The 26,554-nt window shown below is 40.0% G+C and overlaps 1 protein-coding gene across 2 annotated transcripts in view; it reads left to right on the top strand.

The window, feature by feature from the left end:
• The window catches only part of Plcb1 (phospholipase C beta 1), a 694,761-nt gene that overhangs the window by 406,174 nt on the left and 262,033 nt on the right, over window positions 1–26,554 (top strand). For both annotated transcript variants that reach the window (XM_085833870.1, XM_085833871.1), the window contains exon 4: window positions 24,555–24,692. In XM_085833870.1, coding sequence (XP_085689996.1) covers window positions 24,555–24,692 — 138 coding nt within the window. The remainder of the gene's footprint in view (window positions 1–24,554; window positions 24,693–26,554) is intronic.

Genomic DNA, 26,554 nt, shown 5'->3' with positions numbered 1-26,554 from the left:
AACCTCCATTTGGGAAATAATTCTCATGAAAGGACTTATAAATTAGATTAGCATATGAAAGACGACACAGAGCCCTCCTTCACACTTTGCACCATGCAAGGACTGATACATACTCTACCTAGATCTTGGAATTTCCAGCCTCCAGAGTGCTAGATAATCTATTGCTTATAAGCAACTCCTTCCTGAATGTTCTAAGGCATTGATCATTTCCTATAAAATGTTGAGCTCCTCTGTCAAGTTAAAAGGCAAATTGAGGCACATAGACTGAGAGAACAAACGCTTTGTTTGAGTTACAACTGAGATAAAACACAAATTCTACTCACTTCAAATAAGTGCTCGGTGTCTGAGGCACCTAGAGGGGACTAAGGAGCTAGCTCAGTTAACCAAGTGTTTCCTGTATAAGTATGAGGACCTGAGTTCAAGGCCTGGAACCCAACTAAAGGGAAAAGGAGTAGGTGGTGGGAGGAGAGAGGAGGAGAAGGAAAAAGAAAGAAAAAAAAAGAAAAGAAATTCCCCTATGTTTATTCAAATTTCTTTTATAAAAAGTCTTAAAATAGTCAACTAAAATGCCATTAAGCCTTCCTTTGGATATCAATTTGGCTGACTGGTTAAGTCCTTTAAATAAACTCGGTCTGCTATTTCTGTAATTAGATCGTAGACCTTAGGGCATAACCTGGTAAGGAAAAGGGTAAAGCATGTTTTCTGGAAGGGTTTGGCCTGATGGAGTAGTTTGGGAAGGCCTATTCAGTGCTTTCTCAAGCTTTCGCTTTAATTTATTAGAAATTTCAGTTATACGGAGTCCCGTGAGAAGGGTTATGGTCTGTAGATCTCTATAGAAGGCTAAATCTGGATATTCTTGTTGTTTTTGTTGCCCTAAAATATTCTCCCTTTTGAAAGAAGGGAGTGAGTTTTAAAGAATTTCCCACAGTGCCAAGCCATGCGATGTACACCTGTAGTCATAGCTGTTTGGGAGACTGAGGCTAGAGGTTCTCCTGAACCCTGCCTACTTTAAGATAATCCCAGGCCACACAGCAGATCCATAAAAGAGGGAAGGAGGAAGTAGAAGCCAGAATATGGGTGAATATGTATTGTAGATAGGATAAACCAAAAGAAGTAAGAGCTTATAAGACAGTTTTTCAATCTGTGGGTTCAGATTCTATGGCAGGGTATGATGACTGTTTCACAGGGATTTCCTAAGACCATAAGAAAACAGATATTTACATTATGATTCATAATAACAGCAAAGTTACAGTTATGAAATAGCAACAAAAGTAATTTTATGGTTGGAGGGTAGCCACAGCATGAGGAAGTGTATTAAAGGGCCACTTCATTAGAAGGTTGAGAACCATTGTGCTAAGAGATCTGGGGATATCAGATAATCCTCACTCGTTAGATGTTTTCTGTGTTGCAAGGAAGTAGATAATCTATTGTTTGTGGTATCAGGAGTCAAACACACATTTTGAGACATACTGGGCAAGGGCTGTAGCCCTGGTCCCAGCTCCTAGTCTGAAAAAAGGTAATTGAAAGTGATAGAGTCCAGCCAATCTGAACCAGAGCCAAGGACTGCGTTGTAGTAACAGACCTTTCAATTTCTTCTTAGGTGTTGGTAAGGAACAAAAGGCCTCCTGAGAAGCCTCAGACCAGCCCTATGGAAGTTAAGTGCATTGCCTTGGGGAAACCCCAGCATTCTATAAAGACTGCCTGAGTTTCATGGCTCTTAGAGGGAAATTCAAGCCAACTCTCAGCAGTGACAGTGCTGATTCCTAACTGCCACAGAGCATAGTAGGGTCTCATCTTGGAGTGCAAATCCAAAATAAAATAACAAAGGCATAGTAGAGACAGACTTAATATTCATAGGGAAGGAGACCTTGCCAGTTATTTCTGAATCAATTCCCTTCTTAAACCAAGGAACCATCAGGAATTACTCGGGAGGCACATATGTGTCCATGGAGGGAGCAGTCATGAGCATGCTGTTTATGCTTCTAATTTATGATGATGATGTTATAGTAGGCAGGATTGTGTGGAGGTGTGCCTACCTTACATGAAGCAAATGTTTAAAATTTTTAAGTGATGGACAAAAATGTATGTGGGCATGCTCAGCTTCTATCATGAAGTTTAACCTGAAAACCAAGGCAAGGACGGTTTGAATATGTGCACACACTAGAAATTACCGTGGAGGTGCCTGCCTCAAGCTGCAGTGGTGGTGGAAAAAAGCAAGCAGGAAAAAAAAAGTAAGTTTGGAACTTAGTCCTCCAATCATCTCTGTTGATTTTTCTTCATATACTGTTTGCAAGGAGGCGACTTTTTTTTTTCTGAGCTGTATTTAGAAGGTTTAAAATATATTTTAGAAAACGATCTTTGCATTCTGTTTTTTATTTAAATTAGATCTTTTTCCAACCCAGAGTAGAAATATACCAATTTTGGAGTTTAAAAAAAAATCATTTTCGTCACTGGCATTTAATAGTGTCCTTAAACGAAGTCATGTTGCTAGGCACAAGGCAGGTTAGATGCCACAAGTGGGAACCATGGAGCCAGCTGGAGTGTGAGGATGGCTTTGTGTCCAAGAAAGGAAGCGAAAGGCTGTGAGAAGCAATTTGCCACAATTTAGATTCCTCTGCTAAGTGACCAGGTCTGGCCTCAGGGGAAGGCAAGCATGCACTTGTGTGGTTACTCCTCTGTGCTTGGCTCCCCGGTCCATTTAGCTCCTTTATGCATCTCAGAACCCTGATTGTCTTCCCGGAAGTTGGCTGACCCAGGTGCTGATGGGCTCCTGGCTGAGGTGAAAGTTCCCTAAAACAGTCTTCTAGTAGGACGAGTCCCCATGGGACCACTACAGGTTATGGACCAATTCCTGGGCACTTCCAGTAACGCTCTCAGTAATGAGAGAATCATTTCATACCCCAGAGGTCAGAGAAAGAGGGTTGGTCCCATTGAGAGATAAATCAGTGTCACAAAACAAAAGCAAACAAAAGAAGCCATGCCTTACAGTGCATATAACCATTTGTTGCTAGTTGAAGCAAAGTCACTGCAGTGAGAGGACTGTGTCCTGACTCTGGAAACCTTATGAGAATGCACATCTTTATCCTCTCCAAAAGAAACCAGAAAAAGGTGTCTATACCATGCAGATGCTAATCTGCTCCTCATTTGCACAGAGAAGGTTTGCCAACAGTTCAGAATAAAGTCCAGCTTTGGCCAAAGACCTTGGAGACTTGAAGTCCAGAGAGACCAGCCTAGGCTGAGCTTGTGGGGTCAGAAAACACTGTAGTAACATGTCCTGGTCAAGATCTGTCAGGAGTGGCCTGTGAGGGAACAAGAAGGCTCCCGAGAGACCTGCCACCATCCCCAGGAATGTCAACCTAAAAGGCAAGTTGGGGCACACTCACCAAGAGAACAGAAAATTGCTTAAAGCTAAAAGGAAGATTGGCCATCCAGAGAAAACACAAATGTTAACCCTCCAGAATTAGTGCTTCCGAGATCACAAAGAGTGAGGCTTTTCTAAGTTAAAGGGGAAAGCAGGAGAGAGCACAGGAAGGCCATGGAGATCCACTCTTTGCAGTTGTGTTGATCCACAAAAGCAGCTGAGGGCCTTGGAGGGCCATGTGTCCCCTGTGCTGGAACCTTTGAGTATGAGTTGCAATAACCAGGAGAAGGTTTTGGTTGTGATTTTATCTTATTTTTTATATTGGTATTGTCAGGGATCAAACTCCTGTCCTTGTAAATTCTAGGCATTGTTCTAACCCTCAAATGATACCAGATTCCCCAGGAAGTATTTAACAAACACTTTGTTTTGTATTGTATCTTTCGGGAATCAGGGAATCTGTATCTGCCATGCTGGGTCAGGATGACCTAGTGCATGTAGTCTTATGCCTCATGAATTCTCAAGGCATGAATTTAAAAAAAAATTAATTCTCATGACTAAAAAAAGTATTTATTATATTTTGTGTGTATGTGTGATGTTCATATGTGCTTCAGCATGTGTGTGGCAGTCAGAGGACAACTTTGCCAGTCAGTTCTTATCTTTCTCTCTGGGTCCTAAGGATTGAATTCAGGATGTCAGGCTTGAGTGGCAAGCGCTTTCACTCACTGTCCTAATGACAGTTAGGCTGAAAGGCAAAAGCAGGTGGATGTTCCTTCACGGAGTCCTGCATGACCCCTAGACGCAGTCCTGAGTACTTTCAAAAGACAAAATTCAAGCCATCATGAATTTTGAGGTCATTCACAAGACACTAAATGTGGGTGGGTCTTCAGAAGATACTGGAGGATAAATACATGCATGCTTTCCATTTTCCTGAGTGGCAAGTAGTAGGGTGGATCCTAGTCACCAGGAAGGCGGAGAAGTGGCCAAAATAATAGCTCCTATCTGATCCACTCAGGCTGGCCTAAGGGCGTCCCCTGGTCAGTGCCTGAAGGAAATGAAATGTCTTTCCTCATGACTGCAGAGGCTGGAAGTGCAAAGTCAAGATGTCAACAGCTTTTTTGCTTTTTCCAGAAGCCTCTCTTGCTGCCATGCTTTCAAATGGCTTTTTCTCTGTGCCCATCCTTCCCACTCTGTCCTTCACCTTCTGATGATGACTCTACTCTTCGTGGACTAAGGCTGCATCTTTAACCTGTATTATTTAAAGGTCTTATTTCCAAACACGGTCACATTAGGAGTTAGAGCTTCAACAAGTGAATCAGAGATGGGGTGGGGGAGGGGCACAATCCCATTCATAACATCAACACTGCAAATAAAACAACATGAGCTTTGGTATAATGCACAATAAATATTTGACAGGGAGTGATTGAGAGATAGGACCTCACTCTGTATCCCAGGCAGTCCTGGTACTCACTGTGGGGACCAGTCTAGGCTAGACCTTAAGAAGTTCCTACCTTAGTCTCCGGAGTGTTGGATTACTGGTGTGTGGTGCCACAACCATCTCTTTACCCGATTTCTAAGCTTTGTATCAATTTTAAAACTCCTGAATTTTAAGTTGAACCCAGTCCAACAAACTAATCAAAATCCCAAGGGTAGGATCGGGCAGCCAATTTTTAAGAGCTTCCTGAAGATTCCAGGGTGCAGCCAAGCATTTTTGTGTGATAAGGTAGAAAGTTCCCTTAACCCTCTCTTCACCTTTGCTCCCATTTCCAGCCCTGTGCTTGTCCAGTGTCTTGTATGTGTTCCCTTCTATTTAGAGGTTTGCGCCACTAACTGAAAAGTATACTTTCTTCAGTTTTAATATGATCCAGTGAGCATAGCACATCGTTCCTACTGAAAACATGGTGAGTTTGATTGAGGTTTAGTTTGGGGGCTTACGTTTGGGTGAGTGTGGAAGACTAAAGTCATGTAAGTATTTTGCATTGAGGAATTTTGAGAAGTTTCACATGGCTTCCTGGCTGTCTTTTAAAGAAGGTTCTTTCGCTCTGAAGAAAATGAGACACACTGCCCTCAGAGCCAGGCCAGACATTCAAGCTCAGTCCAGGTCATTTCAGAGAATACGTGCACTTGCCTCGGTTTGGTGTTTGCCAGCACTGACTGAAAACATGGCTTCAGTGAGCAACTGATTCTTCTGAGAAAATGCTGAGAGGTGGCCCTGAAATCATTCTGGCTTGAACTCAGGAATCTGGATTCTGGTTTTTCCCAAGCTGTTCCACCCACCACACTCCACACCAAGGCCTACATCAGGGCTTTCCAGACAGTCCTGTACACACAAGCCCTCTGGGGATCACCATGGTTCTGAATAAGCCTAGGGTGAGATACCTAGATTCCTTCTGACCTCTGGGGATCTGATGCTACATGTCTGGCTCAGTTCCAGCATGCTGAGAGCAGAGTTCTGAGAGCACAGTAGATTGTCCAGCCCTTGTAGAGCCCTTTGCAGATGTGAATTGCAGGAATCCTTCAGTATCTCTTTTAGGAAGCAAAGCAATGGCACTCTTTAGACAGCATATCAGTGTGAGCTCAGTGCCTTAAATACGCTGTATAAATAGCACAGCAGATAAATCACTGCCTTTAGAAACAAACCATTTTGCTAAGTGCATCTTGCCTCCATCAGACATTAAGCACGTATCTGATTCATTCTTAGATGACAGTTACTCTCCCAAATTAGGCGCTTAAAAGGGCATTCCGTAAAGGAACACATTATTGTATTAACCTTTGAATTGTCTTAAAGGTTGCTCTTACATTTTATAATGCATGTAAGAGCACACAGGAACTTTTTAAAAGAGGCATCTGTGAATTTTTATTCAAGAATAATAAAGATGTGTCTGTGGATCATCTTTCAAGGCTAATATAAACCTCTCAGACACAACCCTAAAGACAAGGATTTTTTCTTTAAGAGCAATTAAAACAACTATGCCAAATACAAGGAAGAAAGAAAAGACTTGATGAGACCAAAATTAATCTAAAACCATACCAAATGAAGGAAAGAAAAGGAGAGGCAATGGGTCTCTTTGTTTTTATCATTGTAATGTCCAATATGTAAGTGTGCACCAAAGTTACAAATGTTAACACTGACGTAGCTCAGTGAAGGAGCACTTGCCTAGCATGCACTAGGCCCTGGGTTTATTCTCCAGTAATAGCAATGTCAAAAGCTAACACTTACTGCCCATGTCCTTTGTTCTCAGAGGTAGTGATTACTGTTTAGAGCTGCAAGCCTGAAGTGAGTGTGTGCATCTGAACCCTTATGTAAATTTGGGAATAGAAAAGCAGAACCTGACTGCATGGACATGGCTGCCTGGAACCAAACCAGACTCGCCTAAGTGGTTCTTCTCTATCTACAATGCCCCTGAGCAGGCTGTTTTGGTACCCATCAAGACACATGGTTGTGGAAGGGATTTTACACTTTGGTGGATATTTTAATCACTCCGAAGCTTCTTCTCTCCCAACAGAGCATGCTCTGGAAATGTGGTGAAGAGAAGCTTTCTTCTGTGAGTTCATCTGTCCCTTTGCTAGTCCACTTCCCATCCCGCACCTCCATTACCATCAACACCTCTTGCTGTAGGCCTGAGTGACTCCCACAATTCAGATACCTGAGGTTCATCCAATGTCACTTCACACAGTGGAAACAGGGCACTACCTTGTCCACCTCACATAAGTAATTTATTGAGGCAAGTTTGAAAAACTGATCCTAGTAAATAAGGTGTAATTGTCTACTATCCATAAAAAAAAATCTATAAAGGAGAGCATTTGATACCAGGTTTTTTTTTGTCAAAATCAAACAAAAGAAAGGTTGGCTCTTGCCATTCCCAGAATAGAGGTTTGTGTGGTAGTCCTTAGGCTGCCTTGATTTAAAGCAGGTGTATAGAATACAAAATGGTATTTAAAGAGGTGTCGCGATATTAATTAAAACGGGCTTGCTGAAATGCCATGGAGATCATCACTTCTGAAAATTGAATTAGGCCCTGAATGTCAGCGTTGAATTATCATGAATAGACTTATCTATCCCTGTCCAAATATATTTCATCCACAAACTGTGTAATACATGATGATTAACCAGAGGTTACAGATTCAAGCTGAAAGCCAATCAATTCTTCAGAATGCTAACTGGGATTGTTCTCAGGTCAAAGAATAGTAACAGAAAAGTTCCCATCACTTAAAGGGCAAGCAGAGCTGGTAAAGAGTACTGAAAATTTTGCTTTTAATTGCTCCCTTCTGTCAGTGGCAATGCAGAGAACTTGTGTGCTTAGCTTCCTGGCTTAACTTCTGGGGCTGTTAACATTTGGGGGTGTGGTTCAAAGCCCTGTCTTAGCTGGGAGGGTTCCAGATCTTCCTTCCCAAGGCGACATGAGATTCCCCAGACAGGATGTCAAGGAACTCCTGTTCTCCTTGTTTTCAGAGTATCTTTCTTTCTACATTGAAAGAGTCCCAAATGTATACATTCAGTATTCAAATACCATGTTGTTTCTGTAACGTCAACATTTATAGTCTATTAAGAGCTCCCAAAAGGACAGACAATGAAAGGCCTGTGGTCTGTGAAACACAAGACTCACACTGGGTTACAGACCAGCCCACTCTAGCAGTGTGTGGCCCATCCTTGCATCTGTCAACTTAATAATGCTCTCGAGTTTCTCTTCCTTTTTCTTATTCTTGGTAACTCATTGACTCAATTCACCAAACACAGATCCAGGCATCACAAATAGTTCAGGAACCAAAAGCCTTGCTTTCCTATGCATCCGTCTAAATCTATGGCTAAGCCCTGTGTTTAAGGTTTTCAAAGTAGCTCTGTTCCAAGTTCAGGTTAACATTTGCACTTTGCCTGAAGGGAGGCTGTGGGATGAACTTCAAACAGCTTTGTAGGTAATCTCCAGCTGGTGAGGTTTAGCATGATCAGCTGGCTCCTCAGGCCCCTCACTTTCCTTGCAGATGATGGAGCCCAAGACAATCAGGGCTTGTCAACCCAGCTGAGTTTACATTTCAACTTAAGTGATTCTCAGCATGCTCTCTGGATCAGCAATTGCAACAGCATCTGGAACAATAATTCCCTTGGCTTACTGGTATTAGTCAGGTTTTTTTTTTTTTTTTTGGTTTTTGTGGGCTTTTTGGTCACTGAAATGTAGTGGAATAGTCACAGTGTGAACAAAACAACCACCAACACAAAATAGATTGTTATCTAAAAAGGAGAAATGATTTGTTTGTTTGTTTGTTTGCTTGCTTGCTTGCTTTTGGCTCACAGTTTCAGAAGTTTGGGTCAAAAGTCATATCTATACATAAAAATTACTACAAAAATGGGGAGTATATGAGGCAATGCATATGTTATTATATAGCTTGATTCAGACATGCACACATGTTATATACACGTGTAACACATCCTACAGCATGCATATGTAATGCTGTTATTCCTCAGATGGGTATGTCCTACCTACCATGAATGCCTATGATCAGTGATGTGTCACATGGATGCAATCTGTTCTTTTCACTGCATGATGCATTATCCCTCAAGAGGTAATTCTGTAAATGCATATTTAATGTACACAGAGGCCTGGTGATGCTTAGATTGTATACTTAACTCACAGTTTTATATCCTTATAGTCTGGTACCTAATATCACATATAAAGTTAATTTTTTGTTGTTGTTGTTTTTAGGAGGAGCTTGGGAATTCTATAAAGATTTTGAGCTCCACCTCCTGAAATAAAATTGTTCTCTTTACTTAAGGTAGTAAATTCACTTGGAAATGCCCAGAAAGTGAACTTGTTCCAGCTCAAAAATCCTTTTATCATAGGAATTTCCATTTCTTGCCTGAATTTGGCATTATTGTCTTGTGACACCTGTTAACTGGGAATCAGAAAATATTTCCAAATGGTTAAATAATTTTACTTATATTTGTAGAGCATCTCCCCAAAATACTAATGCCTTGGGCTGGAGAGAAGGCTCAGCGGTTAAGAGTACTGACTGCACTTCCAGAGGTCCTGAGTTCAATTCCCAGCAACCACATAGTGGCTCATAACCATCTTTAAGAGTATCTGACGCCCTCTTCTGGTATGTCTGTAGAAAGCTACAGTGGACTCATACACAAAAAATAAATAAATCTTTTTTTTAGAAAGACACTAATGCATTTCATAAATAGTTTCACAAATTCATTTTATAAAAAAGCAACAACAACAACAAACAAAGCAAATGTGAGTCCACTGACCCAGCCACATGTCCAGGGCAGCAGCTCAAATATTTTCTGAATAAACACACAAACTCTCAAGAGTACAAAAATAGAAATATCAGAGGTAATTATTTGGGTTCCAAACAAAATTTTATTTTAATTGCAGTTTCTAGTATTTAACTAACTTCAATATTTATGTTACCATAATCAGAGGACTGCAACAATTAGTCTCCTGGCCTGTGCAATTTGGAACTCTTAATCCTAAAAATGTTTTGAGATATATCAGTGTGGATTCATCAATGTTCAAATACTGCTTCTGAAATAAACCTGGCAGTATCTTCTCTTGTTTTTTTTTTTTTTTTGTTGTTGTTGTTTTTTTTAACATAAGGAGAAGCTAAATGCCCTTTAAAGTGTTTCCTACTGAAATAAATTATAGGTTATTGAACCAAAAGAACAGTTTTCTTCCAATCTTTGTCCTCCCTCTGCTCCCTTGCATTCATCCCCATAACAAGTAGATGAGCATAGTAAAGTCGATGGTGTCTCCTGGACATGGGCTTGCTTTCTGGGATTTGTATTATAGCAATCCATGTCCCAAAGGTGATGTAGACTAGGCTCAATCATTTCCATTTGTGAGGAAGGACATTGGAATGAGACGGAAAGTGTGGAGATCACTCCACTATGGGATGAAATAGACACCGTATCTTAATAGCTATAGAGACTTGAGAATTAAAAGCCATAGAGACAATTGTCTTGGTTACAAATTATGGCTGCATCACATCTGGCAGCCTCTCCTTTCAAATCGCCGCTGTCGCTAGGCCAAGAAAATCCCATCGCTTCAAGATCCTGGGGTTCATGGACAGCAACCTTGTGAAGCAACCCTGTCAGGGTGCATAGATTTCTGAGGACTGACATTTATTGAAACAGCAAATTCACCTTTGAGAAGTATGTGGTTCAATGGCTTCAGCATAGTCAGTATTTTGGTACTCATTTATACAATCTATAATGGTAGAATGTTTTTACTACTCTAAAATGAAATTCTTCATGCCAGAACGGCTACCTTCTTTTCTCCCTAGCAACTATTTAACTTCCAGTCTCTAGAATTACATTTTCAATCTAGTGATGATGGTACATGCTGGTAAGCCAAGAACTTGGGAAGGAGAGGCAGGAGGATTAGGAATTAAAGGCTGTTTTGGCTACGTGGTAAGGTTGGGGTCAGCCTATAAGAGACGTCCTTAAAAGAACAAAGATTATAACACTGTAAAAATTCCATGTAAATGGGATCATGCCTCATGCAGTCTTTCATGTTTGGTTTCCTTTACAGAGCATGCTGTTTTTAGGCTTTCTCCATGGTAGCATGTGTCTTGCTTTGTTGCTTTGATTGACATTAATATTCCATTTCATATTTATACTGCATTTTGGTCCATCCATTTATCAGTGCATGGACACTTGAATTGTTTCGCTTTTTCTTTCTTTATATTGGAGACAGGAGATTTCACCCCATGCAGATCGTGTAGTCCTGGTTAGCTTCAAACTCTGGGTGATTCACTAGGCTGGGAAGGGTAAGGCATCATGTCTGGCTGCTGCAACCTTTGGCTGCTTGTCATAAAGAGCCCTGTTGCTGCATTTTATGGAAAAGTTGTTATTAGCACCTAACATAGGTCTCTTTCTTGTGGAACTATGCCAAGGAATGAAACTGCTAGGTCATGTGGGTGACACCTTTACCATCTCAAGGAATTTCCCACTCTTCTGAGGGCCATACCACTACTCCTTTTTATTCTCACCAGCATTGTGTTGACAGGCCTCTTCTCAGACACAATGGACAAGTGATTTTTCCCATTTGGTTGGTTTTCTGTTTCTTGAGAGAGCCATTGCTCTGCAATGTATTTATCTATTTCTGGTTGGTGGTCTTTGCTTTTATTTTTTGTTTCAAACCTGGAGATTGTTACACTCTAGACATGGTTTGCCTCTGGACTCTCTTGCCAGTCTACTGTGTTTACAACTAAGGAAATTGAATTACTACTTGGTTGTCATTGCTTTAACTCTTAGATTGTGAAAGAAATGGATGTCTAATTGAAGGTCTCAAAGATTTGTATTCACAGAGATGCTCAAAGTCTTTACAGTTTTAGCCTTTATAAATAGATTCATTGCACATTGTGAGTGGATTTTTTTATATACAGTGTGAGGTAGGAGTTCAAATTTAATGTGAAGTTTAGCTTAAGAAATTGAATTTTAATATATTTAAAGTGAAAAAACCCCTGAAACAAGATTAAGCTAAACTAACTTTACTTTTATTTATCCTTATTGTTATTTATGAAAGGCAAGAATGAATGAAGATTAGGAGAGATATTGGCAGCTATGTACATGTGTGCACCAAGCTCATTCTGAATGTAAGTTTCTATTCTAATGGAGAAGCCCCTGTGTTCTGAAGCTGGAAAAGCATGCACCTGAGAAACTAAAATGGTATAGCAGTGGTTGTCATTTTATGTAAGTCTTACTTATCAAATACAAGAAATAATTACCATGGCTTTCGTGATGCTAAGTATAGAGATTATTAGAAATTTCAAATTTAAAATAAATTAATATCTTTAACAAAACTTAGACAGTTTCCCAGTACTACATTAGCTTTCCACCACTGAGAAATACCTGAGGTGCCCAGTTTGCACAGTGTAAGAAGATCCAGGGTTACTGTTAGTCATGGCTTGCAAGGCTGACATGACCTATTATCTCTGATGCTTGGGGGCTGTGATAAGGCAGTAAATTCTGGGGACAGAAGAGTGGGGCTGATATTTATCTGATAGGTGTCAGGAAGATGGGGACCAGGTCTCAAATTCCCTTCAAAGGTACTTTCTAAATGACCTGATTTCCTTTTTCTAAGCTCCACCCCTTAAAGGGTCCACCACTCTGAACACCACAATCTGAGAGGTACACCTTAGACACATGGGCCATTGGGGTGCATTCTAGATCCCAGCTACAGCGAGAAGCTTCACATTTAAATACATAAAGTTGGCTAATTAGAATAGCTGATTATTTTTAAATGGTAGAATCCTCTATTTCACCTTTAATTGAAAAAAAAGAAAAAGAAAAAGTGTGAAGCCAGGCATGCTGGTGTGTGTTTGTAATCACAGCACTGGAAAAACAGAGTTAAAATGAATCAGGAGGTTAAGGCCAGCCTTGGCTACATACAGAGTCAGACACCAGCTCAGAATTACATAAGGCCCCATCTCAAGCAAACTAATGAAATTTCGAGTTTCATAATTCTAAAACCATGAGACTCACTTGTTTTTTACTTCTTGAAATCATAAAAACAAATTCTTCAGCAGACCTAGAATGATTAGGAGACCTGTTAATGGTGACTGGAAAGAGGATTATTATTTTTTTTTTGTTTGCCAATATATTTTATCGAGTTCCATGGCCCAAGTAGACAGGCACATTGGTGACTCTGGGCTGCCTGGTTGCGCTGCAGTGGCATCTCAAAGACGCCCTCTTGGCTCTGTTCAAGGACTCCTAAGCAGTGCACTTACATCAAGCTCTTTTTGTTGAAAACACATTAGCTTTCTTTTCACACCTTGTCAGCTCCCATCAACACAATGACATAGCAGGTGTGTGTTCAAAAGGCAGTTAGAGCTGTGCCTTTGCTTCTGCGGGCAGGTCCTTAGAACCTGCAGGCAAGTCTGTTGAATGAATGAAGAAAAGTGCACATGGAGCAGGTGAGAGGAATGTGCTTATGGTATTTGTAGAGCTCCAGAATTCACTTGTGAGTCAGTTCTTACAGTGAAGGGCACTTCAATGACCATTCAAATTTTTCTTGAAATTCTGTAATGTAAAACTCAAAAATAGACCCAGCAAGATAGCTCATCAACAAAAGTCACTTGCTGGCAGAAGTCAAGCAACCCACGTTTGAGCCTTGGAACCCAGGTATCTGTGGATGGAGAAAGCCTGCTCCATAGAGCTGTCCTCCGACCTCCCCTGTACACTGTAGAATGCATGCGTGTGCCCACACAGAGAGGCACACACACATTATGTGTATACACACACAGACACACACAAGCTAATAACTAATACATATAAGCCACCAAAGTGAGTTTGGAAGTAGGTAGTTCTCAAGGCCTTGTCTTGGCTCCTCACTGGATGGACAAGGTTGTGGGAAATGACAGCTGGTTCCTTCCTCTTAAAGACTTCCTTTAAGACTTTCAGGGTTTACCTTCTCCTGGCTTATATGGCTAAGTCCCTAAGTCCCCTTGTTGCCTATGGTCCTAGTAGATATCCAGAGCTTTTGGCTAGAAGACCTGGCTACCCCCTGGCTTATAGGCCCAGAGGCAATAGATGTGACATGTTCTGCAGGTGTTCAGCATACTATGGATCCGTCAACTCTGAAGCTTACCAGGTCCTTCTGATGTAATTACTTATTGGCCAACACACATCACCTTTTTAGATTCTCTGCCTGCCTTATACCCTAGAGCTCAAAGCTTTCTCACCTAGCAAACCACTATTCATTTTGCTTTACCACTTTTTGTTACAGCTTAAAATTCCTCATAAGTATAACTTTTTAAAGCTCCATACAATGCCATCATATGCACCTTACTTATTTTTGTTTCACATGTGTTTGCATATTGTATTCAATGTTTAAAGACTTTGCAAAGTGCTGTATTTGAGAATATCTAATTCAGAAGCAAGCCAGTGATTTATAGTTCTTTTGTTATAAGTATAGAAGAATCTGATGTATTATATTTTGAAGGTGCTTTTGTAGTTCTACATCACTATGCAAAACCACCTACATAAAACACAATAGCCTTAGAAATCAATGTTTGTAATAAAGTAGCTTGTTTCTGAAATGGCCCTGTTCACTGCTGAATACAATGCACAAAAGCCTTTAACATCTATCTTCTTTGAAGAGTTATCCAAAATGTGTCACCTCTCTTTGAATACATTAGACACTATTCTTTACATGGTCATACTTCATTAAGCTTTCTATGGTAGTCATATTTTGATAAATATAAAGTAGTTTTAGCTGAAGAATCAAGGGTGGGGGTAATGTGTGGTAAAAATAGAGTGGCCTGAAACCAATAAAACAGAAAGATATAACAAACCTACGTAACATTTCTGCTCTTCAGGCATCATTTCCTGTGTTTAGAATCCTGTTTCTCAAACTGGACTTACATCCTGAATGTAGCTCCCAAACTCTTCAGACTTACAATTTCAGAATTTGAACTCAGGACTTTACTTCACAAAGTCTGGATTCCTCCTGGCATCACTGTCACTCCTAACACCACCAGCATCTTGGTTGGCCAGTTCAGAAACTCAGTGTTCCAAGTATCACCATCTTTTCTACACCAGTACCAATGTCAAGGTCAAGTCATGCTGATTTGTCTTCCTGAGCTCTCAAATCTTTCTATCTATACCACTGTAGCCCTGGTCTAAGCTACTTAGTGTCCGCTATTTGAGTGCTGCAAGTGAGGTAGATACGGTGGTTTGTGACTCTACTTCCAAAATTCAGGAGTCAGAGGTTGGGGGTTCAAGGCCCATTTGGACTACATAAAAAATTACAGACCATCCTGAGCTACATAGGGATGGCCTGTTTCAGAACACCAGAATAAACAGAAAAGTAAATATTATATACATATTCCCCTTTCAGTCTGAACCAGCATTTTAACAAATGGTATCCTAAGTTTCCCCAGCTTTGAACTACTCAGTGGTGTTTTGCTTAGAATGCCTTCATAAGAATAGACCCTGCCACTGGCACACCGTGCCACCCAACTTATCTCTCCTGCTTTACTTTACCCAACCTCTTCCCCTAGATTTTAATCTTTTCAAACTTGACATCCTACCTCTAATCGAAGGGAAGAATGATTGGCGTATGATTCCCACCCCCAGTCTGCAATGCTTCTGCCTACAACTACTTTATCTGCTACCAAACTTCAGTTAATCAGAGTGCCTCTGGGGAGTTCAGGCTTGCTGGCACATATCATCAATTCTGGAACTCAGGAGGCAAAGGCAGGTGCATCTCAGTGAGTTGCAGGCTACCCTGGTCTACCTAGTGAGTTTCAGGCAACGCTGGGCTACATATGCAATCCTGTCTCAAAAGAAAGAAAAGAAACAAAAAGAAAAGGAAAACGAAAAGGAAAAACTCTCGCTAGGTAGATTCTCCTCTATTTCCTTACCATGGTTAGACACCTGAACTATACTCTCTTATATTTAGCTATGAGACTTCTTGATTTTTGTTTGTGTTTTTAGTTGTTTTCTGGTTTTTGAGGATAAAGTCTCTGTACATACCCCAAGCTGGTCTCAAAATAGCCATCTTCCTGCCTTTGCCTCTAAGTGCTTGGATATAAAGGGATTGTTATTGTTGTTTTGTTTTTAAATATGTTTCCTCACTAGATTGTAAGTATCACCAAGGTGAAGCTCTCTGGTTTGATTCATTAATATAGCTCCATCAACCAGCACAATGCCTGGTAAAGGCAGAGACTTGATAAACATTTGTTCAGTGAGCGAGTGCTGACTGCACAGCACTGGGGCATAGGAGAAGGTCCCCAGAGAAACACATCCCTTCATGGGGAGAAAGTGGCAGTTCTACTTTGGGTTGAGATGCTCTAATTATGTTCCCTTTACATTAGATTAGTTCTAACTCTACTGGGATGGAGCTTAGAGAGCTGGATCTGCCCAGTGGAACCATTCTGGGGAGTGCTCATGGGGGTCCGCTTACAAAGTTCAGAGCATGCAGCAGCAATCTGTGACAAGAAGCCAATCTCAGGCAGACTTCATCAGGCAAAGAGAAAAACAGGCACCTGGAGAGTCAAGGTAGTGTGTTCAAATCTAGGTCAGTCCATGTTCTTAATAACGTAGAGTTTCACTTCTTTATCTTTTGTAGGCTGCCTCTGAGTACATGAAGGGAAATGTTGGAGCCAGCTTATACTAGTTCACAATAAGCAATTGTTAGACATTTGCAAAAGCCCCAATTGTTAACCTCAGATGTTACTATAAATTAAATGATATAAACTTACAACCAGATGAATTATATTTAAAATAATACCTGTAATATTCAAAATATATCCCTTTATAATTACTTTAGTAAATATTATTATGATTAACTGTCATCTTGGGGTTTGTGGTCCCTCTTACACGTGTACAGTTAAATAGCATGTAATAGTGGGCTGATGACTAGTGACTAGAAGACTAACATCTTTAGTTCAGCCATGTCATTGGATAGCTTGAGATTGCCTCTTTATCTCATGGGCATCACTAAGTGTTACCCTAGAGCGTTGTGGGGCTTTAACTTGTTGGCTTGTTTGAATTTTGTGTTTTGAATGTTTGGTATTTTGCTTGATTTTGGTTTCTGAGAATCTATTGTTAAGCAGTTGTTAGCAAACCCCAGGAAAGCTTTCATTCCCTGCCCAGTGCAATCCAATTTTGTACTTAATTGTCGAAATTACCCAGCAATACTACAGAAACACCAGAATGGAGTCAAACTGTGAACCTCTCTCAGTCTTGTAAACTATATTTGTCCTAAGCTGCATCCCATATAAGGGTATTGAGCTGAAGTGACTGAAACAAAAGAGGAGCAGATGCAACCTAAGGTACATCCATTTCAGAATACCCAAGGTAGTCATGGTTTAGCTCTATTAGCATATATCTAGATAAACCAGTAAATAAGTCAAGCAATGGAAATTTTTCAGGCAATCATTGACAAATGCGGTGATTAGAATTCTCTAGATATGAAAGCAGATAACATTACGTCTCATTTCAAAATACACCAGACCAGACATCTTCTCAGGAAGACACAAGAACATTTGGCTTCCTGCCTTGCAACAGATTAACAAAATATCCTGGCAAACTTTTTGGTGAGGGGGAGAAAAGGTGGCTAAAAAGATAGGAATAGAAAAAAAAAAAGAAGGAATAGAAAAAAAAAAGAGAGAAGAACCTGGGTAAACACGGTGGAGATGTGAAAATAACCTCACAGACAACTCATAACAAGAAAATTACAACAACAAGGAAAACGGACAGACCTTATCTGACTAATAAGGTCCTGGGATCTGTACTGTATTGGACCATAGTTTCATAAAATTAAGAGCGTTTCATGCCCCTTAAACTCCTTTCTGTTCCCTGCACAGAATTATGCTGAGAAAGCTGGCAATGGCTTTACAGCATGGAGACATCATTAGATGGCAGGTCTCATTGAATAGACCCAATCACAGAACTCTCGGGATGGTTTTCTCCTTGTTGAAATTGGAGGTCTTAGAGATTACAACTCTGGTCTTCATGCATAATGTGCTTTGAAGAATAGCTATAAGGGATGTTGAAGATAGCTTCTTATGGCCAATGAAAAGCACACACATAAAAAGGCATAGGTAAGCCAGGACTTATTTAGGTTCTGATAGTTATTCCTAGTGAAAGTAGATATCCAATCTCATCAAGACTTTGAATGGTGAAGAATTTTATATCTCTAAGATGCTAAAGGAGTAACATCATATTGTTCTTTGTGTATTATCAGAGATAATAAAAGCCTAAGTATATCTGGGATAACAGAAAAAAAGATGTAAGTAAAACTAAAGAAAGAATGAAAGTCAAAATACATTTAATTTTTAAATACATGTTTAGAAGCTTTAGCCAAAATGTGCATCTTCTTCGACACTCACAGACAAATCCCCATTTAATCCATAGTCCTTCAATTATTTGTAGTGAGTCAATAAGAAAACCTCTCTCTTAGTTTCTAAAAGCATTTAGTTTTAATGAGAAAAAAAGATATGTAGTAGTTACCATTTATTTCACTATTTTTCATGATAGTAATCATGTCACTTGCCCACATGTGCATTCATGAATGCATGCACACAAGCACACACACACACACACACACACACACACACACTCATACACTTACTTTAATTCTTCAAAGACATGGTATCCACTCTACTTTACAACTTCAGTTCACTCACTGTGCCCGTGCTATACATAGCAGTCATTGTCCTTAGTATCTGTATCGTGTGAGATCTAAGGTGATGCTCAGAAACCACGCTGCTTTACTTTTAAAACTAGTTGAATGCAGGAGCTGATAATTGAGACGTTCTAGAAATGTTTTTTTTTTTTTTCAGCTCTCTAGGAAATGCTTCCCATGAGAAAGCAAACTGATTTCAAATACATGATTTTAAAATACAATCATCCCTTTATACATGAACCATATACGTCTGAATACAATTGGTAATGAGTACTTTGATTGGTAAGTCAGATAGCAAAATGTTCTGGTTATTATGAGGTTAAGTTATTCCACAGGGACATCATTCTGGTTTTTTACAGAATCTGATACCTCCCCCACTAGGTGACAGACAGAAACCATCATGAGATTTGGATAAAGTCCCGAGGGATCATACCCAATTGCCACTTTCACAGGAAATCCACACAATGACATACACAGGAATTCTGGGTTTCCATGCTGCCCTAGAGTCAAAACCATACCTGTGAACACACCCGAAACAGATGGAATCAAAGGTCACCCTCCTGAAGACCTACTGACCCTATGATGATGGATTGCCTTCAGTTGAGATCAGACAATGACCAGCAGAGCCAGACAATGCACAGGCTTGCAGACTTCCATCACCAACTCTCTGACTCAGCCTTGCCAACCTTGCTGCCATTTCAACACTGGGGATTCAAAGCTAAAGCTTTCTGAATGCTAGACAATAGGTGTGCCATGAAAATGCATACCCAGTCCTTTAGGAAAAAAAATCTCTTTAATTTACCCAAACATATTTGAACTTGTCATCCTCCTGTTTCCGCCTCTGCAGTAGGTAGGATTACAGCATGAGCCACTGTGCCCATTTTGGCCTTGGCTAGTCAAGAAGGAACATTGTGTTGCAGTTTAAATCTCTCATTTGCATGAAGGAACTGGGAGGAACTGTAGGTGTTTTTTTCAATATAAACTGCCCTTTGGCTGTTGGCCATCCACAGTCTGACTTACTGTTGGTTAGAGTTGCACCCACGATCTAGCTAAAACAGATGTCCTCATTGGAAATCCTTCCAAGTACTCCTCTGGGTCTAGACCCAGTCTGCTATTGTAAGTTCAATAAACCGAGTCCAGTAACAATGGATCAGTACAGCAGTACATTCTTAGTACACACATACACACACACACACACACACACACACACACACACATACACACACACACACACACACACACACATACACACACACACACACACACACAGAGAGAGAGAGAGAGAGAGAGAGAGAGAGAGGTTGACTTCAAAGCAAAGAGAACACTTGTTATTAATGAATTGTCAGTTCTCCTCTCAAGTGTGCTGTCACATTCTAGAAGCTTCCTTGGCAACATATAACTGCCACAGAGTACCAGGAAAGAAGACAGATGTTTCTCCAAAATAGATAAATAAAATGGAGATGAAAAACAAAACATGGCCAATAAAACAAAACCAAACAAATAATAAACAGTCAAAGAAACAAAAACCTTACCAGTCAGGGAGATAAGCAAACTCATAGAAATATTGGTGTATGCTTTAACCAAACCATGTTAATACTGGAAATTACCAAGTAGACTGGCTTCCTTACAAGTTGAAGGAGAAGGTGATGTATTTCACCCTCTGTATAGGGTCCTTAAGCATGAAGGAACCCAGAATTCCTTACTAGCTCATGTGTGCATACCCCTCCCCCTCCAGCCTACACATTTTCATGACGTTCTATATGAGTTTTGCTGGCAGGGGTGGATAGATGTCTCAGAGGTTAAGAATACTTGTTGCTCTTGCAGAGAACAGGTTTAAATCCTAGTACCTACATGGTAACCACACCTATCTATAACTCTAGTTTCAGGGAATCTGATGCACTCTTGTGATCTTTGAGGGCACTGGGCATACACAGAGTGTACATACATACATGCAGACAAAACAATCACTTTTTTGAAGGTGACTGTATATGCTGTTTCATTTTTCTGCCATTTGAACTATACACAGGATTTTTTATACCAATCTCATTGAATCATATCAAGGAATATGCCTTTCTATTTACAATTATTACACTGATCCAATGTATTGATCAAATGACTTTCACATTTCTAACTTTTCTCATGAATGATGGAAAACTGTAATTCAGCTTTAGAACCTTGTATTAAGCTCTGAGAATAGAATTGTCTTCTTATAAGAAGTATTGAATAAACCTAAAATCTCATAAAGACATATTTCATAACAGTAAAAAAATGAGTATGGTAGGTTCATTTGCATCAGGCAAACAGTTTCTGTATCTGAAAGCCTAGCATACAAATAAAATAACTTTTCCTTAAAAGTCAGCGTCACTAGTAAAGCTACAAACTGGCATGTATTATTTTTAATGATTTATTTATTTTTATTTTAAATGCATTGGTGTTCTGCTTGCATGGATGTCTGTGTGAGGATGTCAGATCCCCTTGAACTGGAGTTACAGACAGTTGTAAGCTACCATGGGAATGCTGGAAATTGAACTCAGGTCCTCTGGAAGAGCAGCCCCTGATCTTAACCCTAAACCTCCAGCGCCAGCATTTAGTATTCATAAAACCAGAACAAACCAAGCCAACTTTTATGAAAAGTTTTCATTTGTCTCTGGTATTCGGAATTATGTAATTGCTTAATCGTGTCATATTTTCGTGTCATATTTGAGCTCACCTTTCTTAGCTCACTTCTTACTTTGCTCAGGAGTCAGTTACCAAGGAATGGTAGTAACTAACTAACCTCACCCACAGCAAAACTCTCTGTTCTTTAGAATGAGCATGGAGTAAATTAACCATGAGTCCCGGTGACTGAGAGAAAGTGGACTCACTTATCCAGACCAGTTCTGCTTCTTAACTCTTACAGGAAGAGAGATAACTCAAGAGTTGAAAAACTCCAGGGATCATAGTTGCTCTGATTAGCTCCAACTGGAGAGACACAGAAAGAATATTATCTGTGGAAAGTAAGCCTTGACGCTGAGCGATGCAAGATTCTGAGCACACCTCAGCTCTTAGTGTTCCCTCTGTTATATTGTTTAAGACTCTTGGAAAGGCTAGAGTCTTTACAGAATTTAGGGAAAGTTTGTTCTTAAAAGCAGCTCTAGTCTTTGTATTGACATGTTGAAGTGCTCTTGAATCTGAGTGGTTGAGTCTCCTCTGAGGACCTATCAAGAATTTTGAGACTCATAAAATGTTGCTTGGGACAAAAGCCTTAGGGCACAAAGTAATTCGCAGACCAACTATGACAGGCCTTTGAACTTGTTACAATTTTGATTCTGCATGTTTGTTGTTAGAATACGACACTCATTTTCCAAAAGTGTAGACCTCTATGTTCACTGAATTCTTTGCATCTTCAAGGTTCGCATCTGTGAAGCTGATGAAGGTGGTTTTCCTGGGTTATTCCTTTGTACAGTCTGGTGGTCTAAGGCTGCTGGAGACAGCCTGTGGTACTTGAAGAGATCTGTCTCCTTAACAGCATACACCTCTCAAGTGGCTATGCTGAAAGATGGTCCACACTTGAGAAGTTATAGTATTAGTATAGACAAGATTAAAAGGAGCAATGGTGTAAGAGAAATTGAAATACAGCTTAAAATATCACACTCTAAAATATAAAAATGGATGTTAGAAATCAACTTTCTTGTTAGATATTTTAAATCATTTCTCATTTTGTATCCTGAACTATATGATTTTAAACTATTAGCATTTCTATTAAGAAATTATATCTCCAATCTAGTTGCTCTTCTAGTTTATGTTCAAAAATCATTTAAAAATTTATGTTAGAAAGATGCAGAGTTGCCGGGCATGGTGGTGCACACCTTTAATCCCAGCACTCGGGAGGCAGAGGCAGGTGGATTTCTGAGTTCGAGGCCAGCCTGGTCTACAAAGTGAGTTCCAGGACAGCCAGAGCTATACAGAGAAACCCTATCTCAAAAGACCACAAAAAAAAAGAAAGAAAGGAAGGAAGGAAGGAAGGAAGGAAGGAAGGAAGGAAGGAAGGAAGGAAGGAAGGAAGGAAGAAAGGAAGAAAGAAAGAAAGAAAGAAAGAAAGAAAGAAAGAAAGAAAGAAAGAAAGAAAGAAAGAAAGAAAGAAAGAAGGAAGATGAAGAGTTTTCATAGACTCATAAATACTCAGGTTCCATTGTCAATTCTCTTTCAGTGCCTGCTTTATCAACTTAAGCCCATACACCAACTCTAACTACATAAAGACCAAGGGACTTTTAATGTATGTATGTCACCAGCCATTAGTAGTAAAACATACAAGGATGCCCTGTTCCATGTACATCTTTGCTGATTGTATCTTGCAGTAATATTGTTATAGCAGACAGAATTCTGGAAATCCTTTGAGCATCATTTGGGCACCCCCTTTGGAGAGCCTCTACATGCCTCTAGCTCTCCAGTTTCAGTGATACATCACATGCCTGCTGATTCCCTTTTCATCTTCTGTTGGTTCTACAGCGCTGAAATCCCGCACTTTGAGTCTATAACTCTCCTTTTATGGGATACAGAAGTGATGCTCTGAGGGAAGCTGCTCATCTTTCCAGGAGGCTTCACTTGGCTTCATATGCTCTTGTCTTACCGGTGGAATTGAATTGTCAGCTCTTTAGGGCAAGGTTTATTTCACCATAGCTTGCCTAAAAGTGCACCTCTTCCTACAGCCACACAAGAGAAAGGTTTATTAAGTGAAGGGAAAATGGATGATACGGAGTGAGTGACTTAGCTGGAAAGATTTTGCTTATTTTTATTCTGTTTTTTTTAATTTGTTTTTTCTTTGCAAGGGTTTATAAAAATCCCCAGAAGAAGGCAAGAGTCACCAGGTCAGGAATCAGGCACTGGTGGCCTGGCGTTTGCTAGATAAATAGAAATGCAACCCTGGTCCTGCTCAGAAGCTGGCAACAAATTTGCTAAGAGATTGATTTGATGCTAATTTTCTGCATGGACTGAAAAGTCCTACAGGGCCTGTCCTGTGGGAGGGAAATAAATGCAGCCAAGTTGACTAAGCCCTATTTTCAGTTTTATTTTGAGTTCTGCGAGTTTGGAAACTTCCCTTTCCCAGAAAAAAAAAAAAAAAAAGCAAAAACAAAAAACTATATCTCCAAGGGATTGTTACTTATAGGGTTCCAAAAGACTGTAGCTTGCTCAGAAAATATAGCAAGCATCCCCATGTCCAAATCCCAGAATATACTAAGTGAGGGACTTAAACTGTCATATGCAAAGCTCATGCTAACACCCTGTCTTTTATATCTGCACTCAGTGTAGAAGAAGGGCCACAGCAAGAGACTTAGTCATGTTTCTGCCCCAGGAACTTTTCTGTGATAGTAGCAAATCCTGGAGACAATCAGCTTATAATGACAATGGGCTCAGCTCAGCTCATGTTTTAGGGTTCCAGTCTATGATTGCTCTTGGTGATCTAGTGGGTGAACAGCACATCTCACAAAAACAAGCACACAGCAAACCCATTCACCCGATGGCCTGGAAGAGCTAAAGGAAAGGAAGAAGAGAGGGTTCAATATCACTTTTGCAGGGATGCTCACAGTGATCAGAAGACTCCAATAAGACTCAATTCTACCCCCTAACTTCGGACCATTTACCAATAATACCAACACATATGCTTCTAGGAGCAATTTAATTGTTTAAACTGTAGCAGGAATGAGCATTTTTATCCCATAAGATTATCGTTTGTTTGTTTGTTTGTTTGAACATGTCCATAAAGGAATGAAAAAGATGAGATTCCTCAATTTCAATGTTTAGCTCATTAGATGATTGGAGGGAATAGAAGATTAATTTGGATGCATAAAAGTGTGTTGTAGGATGGCCGTAGGATGGAAAGAGTACTTCACTGAAAACCACATGTCTTGATCTGGAAAGTTTTCCTCCATAGCTCTGATCTCCCCAGTCACTGTAAAATGGAAGACTTCTATTCGTACAAGTTTCTTCTGCAAAAGGCAGTTCTACTTCTAGTTCACTTAAAGTTTTTCTACCATGCTAGAATTTTTCCTTATATTCTACTCTTTTTGACATTTCTTATTCAGGACCCCAAGTTGCGTGAACTTCTGGATGTTGGGAACATCGGACACTTGGAACAGCGCATGATAACTGTGGTGTATGGACCAGACCTGGTGAACATTTCCCACTTGAATCTTGTGGCTTTTCAAGAGGAAGTGGCCAAGGTATGGTAGATGGGGACCCTGAAAGTTGTCATCTTCACCTGATCTTTGATGATATTGTTTAATACATGTGGAAGATTTTCAATTCCTTTAATATTTAGTTTGGGTTAAGCTGCCATCTGAAAATAATTTAACTGTCAAGTATATATGTATTTAAAACAGCTTTTAATAAAAACTTTATATGCCTCAGTACAGGGGAACGCCAGGGCCAAGAAGTGGGAGTGGATGGTTGGGGGAGTGGGTGGTTGGGGGAGTGGGTGGGGAGTGTGTGGGGGACTTTTGGGATAGCATTGGAAATGTAAATGAAATAAATACCTAATTTTAAAAAAAGAGAAAGAAAAAGAAAATTAAAGAAACTCAATTGGATAATAAAAAATAAACCCACCAAGAAAAAACAAAAACAAACAAACAAAAAAAATAGCATCTATGTTCAACAACAGAGATTGTTTTCATTGGGTATAGGGCATTAGATAAAATCCCTTTGCAAAACAAACTGTAGATAAAACCCCATTTCATTTCACCTCACCTGGTGAGCATCCTTCCTTCTCTTGTTGGTGTTGACACATTTCCTTCCTTCCTTCCTTCCTTCCTTCCTTCCTTCCTCTCTCTCTCTCTCTCTCTCTCTCTCTCTCTCTCTCTCTCTCTCTCTCTCTCTCTCTTTCTTTCTTTCTTTCTCAAGACAGGGTTTCTCTGTGTAGCCTTGGCTGTCCTGGAACTCACTTTGTAGACCAGGCTGGCCTTGAACTTAGAAATCTGCCTGCCTCTGCCTCCCAAGTGCTGGGATTAATGGTGTGCTCGACCACCACCCCGTAGCACCATTTCTAATTCCATTTTCATTTCTAACTCTCCAAGGGTGCTCAGCATCAACACAGTCTAAGCCTATTTCCCCTGCCCACCACATAGAATTACCAGCAGTCATGTAGTAGTTATTTAGTTAGAACATGAAATAAAAATACAGGTTAAGTTTAAATAGTAAATAATTATTCAGCTATTGACTCGAAAAGTGACTTTAAAAATGGGGTTTCTCATTGTAATTAATTACTATTCTACTTAAAAAGCAGGCATTCCAGAAGTGCACAGAATGATCCAGAGTATACAGACAATATAGCAGACAAGAAGTTGTAAATTCTTGAGTGTGATGCGTCCTTTAAAGCAGTAGCTCTCACTCTCACTAACGCTGGAACCCTTTAACACAGTTCCTCAAGCTGTGGAGAACCCCGACCATAGAATTATTTTGTTGCTACCTCATAACTATAATTTTCCTACTCTTCTGAATTGTAATGTAAATATCTGATATGTAGGATATCTGATATGTGACCCCAAAGGGGGTCTAGAGGGACTGCTGTTCTAGAATGTGCATTTGGAAGGGATTGAAACGAACACAATCTAAAGAAGGGCTCCCACTCCCATCCATGTTCATACTTTGTTTTACCGAACTTCCTATTTCCTTCAAGAGTTAAGAACAGGAATCTAAGCATATTTAGGGGCCTGTAAGTCATTTGTGTGCCCTCACAGAGCATGCATATTAAGATCACAGTTACAGAGTCACTCCTGGTGAGGGTGTGTTGTCAGGGACTTGTTGTCTATAATTGGATTTTGGTGCTCTGACAATTGTATAACTGAACCTGTTAGCCTGCTCTGTTAGTGATTTTTGGCAGGGGTTTATTTCTGACCATCTCTGTAATATCAACTTTGGTTCTTTTTAAAATTATTTTTAGTTAATTTATTTTTTACACTCCATATTTTATCCCCCCACCTCCAATCCACCCTCTGACTGTTTCACATTCCATATCTCCTCCTGACCCACCTATTTCCACATGCATATCCCCCCACCCCAACTGACCTCTAAACCCCCTGGGGCCTCC

This window comes from Mus caroli, unplaced genomic scaffold (genome assembly GCF_978045245.1).
Source record: "Mus caroli unplaced genomic scaffold, Mus_caroli_1 scaffold_2, whole genome shotgun sequence".
Lineage (NCBI taxonomy): Eukaryota > Metazoa > Chordata > Mammalia > Rodentia > Muridae > Mus > Mus caroli.
This window is presented reverse-complemented; position numbering and strand designations above follow the sequence as displayed.